Source organism: Sinocyclocheilus anshuiensis, unplaced genomic scaffold (genome assembly GCF_001515605.1).
Source record: "Sinocyclocheilus anshuiensis isolate Anshui unplaced genomic scaffold, SAMN03320099.WGS_v1.1 scaffold85, whole genome shotgun sequence".
Taxonomy (NCBI): Eukaryota; Metazoa; Chordata; class Actinopteri; order Cypriniformes; family Cyprinidae; genus Sinocyclocheilus; species Sinocyclocheilus anshuiensis.
The window spans coordinates 1551809-1560360 of NW_015536800.1; the positions used below are offsets into that span (position 1 = coordinate 1551809).

Consider the following 8552-nt stretch of genomic DNA (forward strand, 5'->3'; position numbering starts at 1 on the left):
GAGAAGTGCTCACTAACACAGATTTAGACAGATTTGTGAACAATATTTGAGAGAAATAGGCCTTTTGTGTACATAGAAAAAGTCTTAGATCTTTGAGTTCAGCTCATGAAAAATGGGGGCAAAAACAAAAGTGTTGCATTTATAATTTATAATTGTGTAATTAAAAAGTCAAATTTATCAGAAAATATTCTTTAGAACAATGCATCTTTAATCATTAACCAAGTATATACTGTATATAATAAATGACCCAAACATATATATATATATATATATATATATATATATATGGGTCTATTACAAATGTACCTGACGCCTGTCTCTGTATGTCCTTCGCTGGAGCAGTCATGAGAGCGTTCTTCTTCAGTCACATCAGGATGTGGCTTCTTGCTATTAAACTTCACCACGTGTACTAAAACACACAGAATACAAGGAGATAAATACACGAAATAACAAGAATGTAGTTTTCTCATTTATTATCTCTAGCCCCCTCTCACTCTTCCTTCTACACAATCATTTCAATATACAGCAAAATGTCTGACAAGAAAATCTAGGACTTTTTTCTCCATTTCAACCTGGAACTAAACTTTTTTTTTTTCTCATGCATTATTTCATTTACACTCTCGTTCTTATTCCAGCTCCTCTTTTAACATAATAAACAGGGAAAGTTTTTACCATTGAAAAATGACATGCAGAACTGTGCCAGACAGAAATGTTGATGGCTGTGGTGTGTGTCTGACGACGCAAGACATGCTTTAACGTGGGATAGGTGTGTGAAGACACACGTTCAGCATGTATAAGCAGGAGTCACGCTCAGCGCAGATATCCTTCACCATAAGGTGTGGTAGTAGACGCGTGGCTAGTGTGTGTTTTGTGAGCGTGTGAACACAGGGCAACTGTGTGATTTCACACGTCACTTCCCTCCTCTCTCACACCTTTAATGTGCCTTTCAATCAGCAAACTTTCACTCCCTACACTGCAACAGAACAACTAGTTCAAGCCAATTCAATCAGAATCTGAATTAAAGACTCTAGAGTGTACAATATGTGCATTATGTCAAAATATAGCAGATTGGGATAAATAAATAGTGAAAATTGTTTGGATAACTGGAAACCACATTACCCTTCAAAAGCATTAAAATATTGACAAAATATTGACGAAATTGACAGCAAAGATTTTAAAAGTTTACAAATAAATTCTCTTTTAAATAAATGCTGTTCTTTTAAATTTTCCATTTGTCAAAAATATTAAAATAAATGAATAAAATGAAATAAAAATAAAATAAAAATGTTAAGCAGCACAACTGTTTTCAACATTAAGACATCTTGGGCACCAAATCAGCATATTAGAATGATTTCTGAAGGCTCATGATTAGAATTATCACACTGAAGACTGGAGTAATAGCTACTGAAAACTTAGCTTTGCCATTACAGGAATAAACTGTATATTATCAAAAAAATACCCAAAAATAAATTGTAATAATATTTCACAATATTACAGTTTTTAAATGTAGCTTCGATCAAATAAAATGCTGCCTCAAGCATAAGAAAGATCTTTAAAAAAAAAAAAAAAAAAAAGTAAGAAAGAAAAGAAAAAAAAGAAAAAGAAAAAAAAGTTGTACCAACCCTAAACTTTTGAACAGTAGTGTAACTAAAGTATTTCTAGTGATGTACTTTTAACATTAAACAAAGCTTTGCCAAAGTCTCTTTGAGGCAGGTCGAGTTGCTCAGTGGCCATCTTGTCAATGTCCCCAGGCAACAATTTTCTATTCAAGCACATAAAAATTATTTCTAGGCACATACCTACTGCCACTGGTCAATCAAAACGGGTAGTATCATTCCAAAATTGTGCCACTGTGTTGAGTCATTAGCAATTGTTCTATCTGAGAAAAATCAGAATCTAAAGAATTTGCGAATAAAGCATAATTTTCATCCCATGTATTCAAAAGAACAAATTCGTACTTGCAAATGAACAGCAAATGAAATAGAAGTTGTATCCACATGTGTAGCCAGTTCAGCTTTTTTATTAAATGTAATATTACTTGAGGTTTACGGTGCATACACAAACTGCTCAAAAGACCTTCAAATTTGGTACCAATTGACAGCAATTGATAGATGCCTTATGTCTTGAGCAACACTATGTCAGTTCTGACTGATGACAAAATGAGCAACATTTGAGATGTTATGAGATGATACTACGTTTCTGCATTCTAATATTGAAATTATTACATACTTCACCTTAAAAATGAGTAAGATAAGTATAATGTGTGCCTTAGGAGCACATATTTTTAAACATATCTGTCAAAAGATAATCTACAAATCAAAGTGGAAAATATCTCAGGGTGTCTAAATACATTATAATTAGACCATAATCACCAAAAACAGTAACACACATACACAAACACCTCAGCGTTGTTCCAGACCCACACCTGGCCAACCCATCACAAACAAACCAATCAGATAAAACTGCTCTTTCTTCAATCACCTGCAGGAAATGGGGGGCAACAGGCCATTGAGTTGGGCAGGAAGGAGATCAGGGAATCCCTCTTTAGAGATAATGCACACCTTTTCTCTCGCACTGAAGTGCCATATAAGCGCAATCTATAATAGTAAATGAAGCTCAAGCAGTTATTTGAGACAAATACAGTGTGTATGTGAGTTTAGATATGTAATGCTGGAAGGTTATTAAGGGTAATTTGCCAGTTCTGTCACCACACATCAAGAAAAGCCTTTAAAGAATGTTTTTAAAGAGAAAGAGTGACAGTCTTTCTGATATACGCGTCACATTCCTTATATCTTCGCTAAACAGTAGTGCTTCTCTCCACAAAAGACTACCGTAAAAATAAACACCATTACAATAATGGTCAATAATTCATGACATTTGCATTCTAACACAATGTTGCACAGAAGTTCAATGCATAGAATTTTTTTGCACTTTTGTGCGACATATCCAAGCTCTTAGAACTCAAGCAACTGAAAGGCATTTGATTCTAGAACTCTGAAAAATTATGTGCACTTTAAGTTCCCCCAAGTATCATATATCTGCATTCCACACTAATGCCATCGTTGAGCACATTTGGACATGACGGGGACCGAGCGCATGTTGTCCGTGCATCGCGGTAAAACAATGCAGGTCCCAATCACCTCCCTCGCCCCCTTTGAAGGGCCCTAAACTTCCTTTGAAGTGCAGAGGCAGCATTCGGCCCATACAGAACGCTACATTCATGTTCAAATGAAGAGAGAAAGGCAGAGATACAACATCACAGAGGACACTTCAAAGACCCTGGAGCATGACTCTGACCTAACTGCACCTTCCTCTAGGAAGGGGACAGAGAGATGGATATATGGATAGGAGGAGATAAACGGTGGTTAAATGGATAGAGATCACTCGTTAGCACAATAAATGTGCGGCAAATAAAGGGTACTGGATTGAGACCTGGGGTTATTATTTTGGGAATAATCTCACGTGGGAAAGAACAGGAAAGTTTCTTAAATTTGTAGATGTAGCTACATCCACATATAACGTCTACAGCCACTTTTCTTTTTTTATATTTAACATAGCTTATTAAAATTATATTAACAGCATTATTTGAGTGAAAAGTTTCAGAAAAAAATCAGAATTTGGTCAATTGTATTTGCAGCAGTTCTCAAGAATAATGAACTCTTCTGTTGATCATGTTATTCATAAGATAAGCAAAAACAGAAAAGGTGCAGAGTTTTAAATATTCCTTATTAATTATCACATCACAATGTTTGTATTATTATTATCCTTATCATTATTTTTTTTTCCAAATCCTGAAATTGTTATTTCCAGATTGTGGACCATTTACTCACATACACTACCATTCAAAATCTAGGGCTGGTAAGATTTTTAAATGTTTTTGAAAGTGTTTTTGAAAGAAGTCTCTTATGCTCTCCAAGGCAAAGCTGAATTCTCAGCAGCCATTACTCCAGTCTTTAGTGTCACACGATCCTTCAGAAATCATTACAATATGCTGATTTGGTGCTGAAGAAACATTTCTTCTTCTGATTATTATTATTATCAATACTGAAAACAGTTGTGCTGTTTAAAACTTTTGTGGAAACTGTTACACTTTTTTTTTGTAATTATTTGATGAATAAAAAGTTGAAAAGAGCAGCATTTATTTGAAATAATCTTTTATAACATTATAAATGTACTTACTCTTACAATTTGATCAATTTAATGCATCCTTGCAAGATAAAAGTATGGTTAGTATTAATAATTAAAAAAAAAAAAATCTTACTGACCCCAAACTTTTGAACGATTGTGTATACACATAAAAATACACATCAAAAACATCTACCTTGCCTCATGCATAATTCACTGAGTGATATACGAGACATGAGGTGATATCTGCTGATAGACCTCACTGAGAATGAAGTGAGCGAGTGAGGGTGTGTCTTTATAGATAACATGTGGTCAAGCTTCACTTCACTAATCATCTCTGGAATCCAGGCACTGATACAAGAATGTGTAAGTGTGTGTGTGTCAACATTAAAGACAATGCCATGGTGTATTAGGGTGGGGTGGATTCAGGTTGCCTTTGGCAAAGATGAGCCGTGTGTCCATAACAAGATTCTTACCCCCACATATGGTCTTTCTCTTAGACATTCTCTAAAATATTTCCCCTTTTCTCCACCTCTTACCACGGGAGAGCAAAGAACTATTATTTTATCATATGGAGCACATAATGCGAGTAAAAGAGGATGAGAGGGACAACGGCTGCCTGGTATGTTTCTAAAGGGGGTAAGGACAGAAGCTTGGGTATTGTAATGCATGCTGGGGGAGGTGTGCATGTACTGTACTTGTGGCAACTATTTCTTGCAATTAGCCATCAAAACGAGTGCATTTTTGTGAGTGGTAGCAGGAGATATTTTCCAAGTCCAGAAACAGAAGTGATTGCAGTTGCATATCATGATAGGCTTCAAGTTGTGATTTAAATTCAGAAAGTGAGGTTATTGTCCTCAGTGCCAGTGGTAAATAGTTCCATAGCTTAGGAGCTATGACAGAAAATGACCTGCCTGCCACCCACTGAAGATAGACAAATCTATGTACAGTAAGAAGGTCACACCCTGAGGATCGAAGTGATCGAGACAGTATTTAAGGAGAAAGTAAGTCAGAGAGACAGCAAGGAGCAAGACCATTGAGTGGTTTAAAGGATTTTAAAGAATATTGTAAATAATGTGCGATGATACAGGCAGCCAGTGTAGGTTAAATAACATGGGGGTGATATGAGCAGATTGTTTAGAGTGGGTTAATATTCTTGCAGCATAATTTTGAATGTATTATAAGTGAGAAATATAGTGCACTGGCAATCCAGCAAAAAGAGCATTACCGTAGATGAGGTGCGATGTAAAAAAAGTGTGCACTAATGATTCAGCATCTTTTGGGCTGACATAATAACGAAGTTGGGCTATACGGTGAAGCTGGAGAAATGCAACTTTAGAAAGTTTACTAATGTAAACAACCAGGGTCAGCAAAAGATCAAGAGTAATGCCCAAACTTCTGACAGTGGCATATGGAAAAATTGTTGTAGCATCTAGGTTAAAGCTGGGAACATTAGTTACATTTTTTGTTAGATTTAGGAGGCCAGTAATCAAATTTTCGGTTTTGCTCAAATTCAAACTTAGAAAATTGGAATTTAGCCATGTCTTTAAAGGGGTCATATGATGCTTTTTTAAAGATCATTATTTTGTGTATTTGGTGTAACAGAATATGTTGACATGCTTTAATGTTCAAAAAACACATAATTTTTCAAATACTGTACATTATTGTAGGTCATATATGCCCCGCCTCTCTCAAACGCTTCGTTTTCTACAAAGTCCCTTCTTCCGACAAGCGCAGTCTGCTCAACTTCAGGGATCTTATCTATGCACAATCAGCTTGTATTAAGATACAAGATAACACATAGATAATGTTGTGGTCTGGTGGATAGAATCTGAATGGCAAGCAGCATATATTGAAACATAACAGTGATTATGAAAACTCTAACAATGAATTATATGTCCAAGAGGCATAATGTAAATAAAAAATAGTAATGGCCCAATAACAGAGCCCTGGGGAACACCCAGTCTGAGTAAAGCAGTGGGAGATTTATAATTGTGCAAAGCAATGTAGTATTGTCTATCTGTAAGATAGGAAGACAACCAGGATAATGCAGCACCTGAGACACCTATCTCTGAAACTAAGGCAATAGAGCAATAACTTGTGACAGACAGTATCAAATGGTCAAGTAATAGGAGAATTGAAAGATCACCTGAGTCACCAGAAAGTTAGAGATCATTGACAACCTTTACTAAAGCAGTTTCAGTACTGTGATGGGAGCAGAAACCAGATTGAAATATGTCAAACTGATCATTAAGAACTAGAAAAGACTATAGCTGAGTGGCAACAACCTTTTCCAAAATTTTGGAAGCAAATAGTAAATTGGAGATAATTAGTGAAATCTGCTGTATCTAAGTTTTTTTTTAAGAACAGGAATAACTGCAGCAGTTTTGAGTAAAATTGGAACAGTGGCATAGATAAAGGACACATTTACAAAGTATGAGATAGGAGCAGAAATTACATAAGTAAAGTGTTTCAAAAGGAATGTGGGTGCAGGATCTAACCGGAATGAGGAAGTATTAGAGTTATGTATTATTTCACTAATTATGGTTGGATTAGTCAAGGTAAAATTATTCACATTTGGATAGACTGAACTTGCTCACAAGTATGTTTACCAAAACATATGATGATGTGAGCTACGAAATGACCAATGTTTTCTTCAAATACAGAAAAAAACCACATAATTACACTGTCAGAAGGACAAAAAAAATCAATGTCTAAAATAAAATAGTGCAAAAACTAGTTTCAAGGCCAGTGGGATATACTTAATGCTATTGGCAGGTGTGGCAAAAAAGAATTCTGGACCCCATGTGTGTGCATATGAATGCATAGAGAAAAAACAGAAGGTTTTGTGTATGATTTTGTGTTATTCACTACACAGAAATGTGATTCAGAATGAACTATGAACAAATCTTGTGTGAGAGTACCTGCATATCTAAGCAAGCATATAACTGACAGCAGTAGCTCCAGACAGATGATGGCCAACAGAAGATATACAGAAAGATTCTTCACATTTGCATCCAGCAGAGAAGATGGAGCAATTACAATCAGGATCAGTGCATTACCTGTGTAAGGGAGAAAAAAACAGATCAATACTGCATTATATTAGCAACGGATATCAATTACTGTTAATCACTAGTTAGAAGTGTAAATATTTACTTGATTATGATTTAATTTGATTAGGCTTCTTTACTAAATGATCAATATATGAATATTTTTCTGCAGCCATTATTCCAGTCTTCAGTCTCACATGATCTTTCAGAAGTCATTCTAACCTGCTGATTTGGTGCTCTAGAAACATTTAATATTATAATTATCAATGCTGAAAACAGTTGTGCTCTTTAATATTTTTGTGGAAAGTGTGATACCTTTTTTAGGATTCTTTGATTAATAGTAAGTGCATAACAGCAGCATTTTTTTTAAAGATTTTTTTGTAAAACAATTTAAAAATCTTTGTCACTTTTGATCTATTTAATGCAACTTTGCTCATTTCTTAGGGGGGAAAATCAATTCTTATTAGTTTCTTAGTAAAAAAAAAAAATTGGAATGGTAAATTATAAAATGAGAAAAAAACTATAAACCAGGATTCAGTCATTTAAGATTATAAATGAAAGCAATTGTGCATCAGTTATTACATTTCAAATTCAATGTATATTTAAAGTTACAATAATAGCTTCTGAGCTGCCATCTAGTGGTCATTTGTGAAACAAAACAGGCATATGGACACGTGACTGAGAGAGGACTTCAATTAGCATTAGCACGTTTTTCATGGAGATTCACTTTATGAAGTGGCAAAGAAAACCAGGAGTCGAATATTAACATAGTGTGAAACATCTTTTCACCTGCAGAGTGAATGAGCAGTGGAAGGTTTTTTATTCCACGGGTCAGTCTGTAGAAGTCCAGATAACCTCTCCGTCTCACTGTGCTATGGTGATGCTGGACAAATCTATCATATATGAAGACCATCACCCAGAGTGCAACTTTTCCCAGTAAGATCACAGTCTTGGAGTCAATGCCCTGCAATGCTGCAGTGCACTCAGGAGTGTGCTCATCAGATATCCAGTAAAATACTGTGATTACAATGCATAAAACCACATAAACCACCTGCAAACCAGAAACAGAGAAATTACACAAAAAGCACACCGTGAATGCGGTACTTGTGTAGTGTGTGTGCTAGATTCATGTACAAAGACTTAATTTAAGGTTAAAGATTCTTAAAGGGGTCATATGACGTTGCTAAAAAGAACATTATTTTATGTAATGAAATGTGTTTATGCGGTTTAAGGTTAAAAAATTACATTATTTTCCACATACTGTACATTATTGTTTCTCCTCTATGCCCCGCCTGTCTGAAACGCGTTGATTTTTACAAAGCTCATCGGTCTGAAAAGCGAGGTATGCTCTGATTGGCCAGCTATCCAGTGCATTGT

The 8552-nt window shown here is 35.3% G+C and overlaps 1 protein-coding gene across 1 annotated transcript in view; it reads right to left on the reverse strand.

Annotated features, from left to right (window-relative positions):
* LOC107656254 (transmembrane protein 192-like) overlaps positions 1–8552 on the reverse strand; it is a 12997-nt gene that overhangs the window by 3052 nt on the left and 1393 nt on the right. The window contains exons 3-5 of the mRNA XM_016444013.1: positions 7965–8226; positions 7050–7187; positions 307–409 (exon numbers count right to left, since the gene is read on the reverse strand). Coding sequence (XP_016299499.1) covers positions 307–409; positions 7050–7187; positions 7965–8226 — 503 coding nt within the window. The remainder of the gene's footprint in view (positions 1–306; positions 410–7049; positions 7188–7964; positions 8227–8552) is intronic.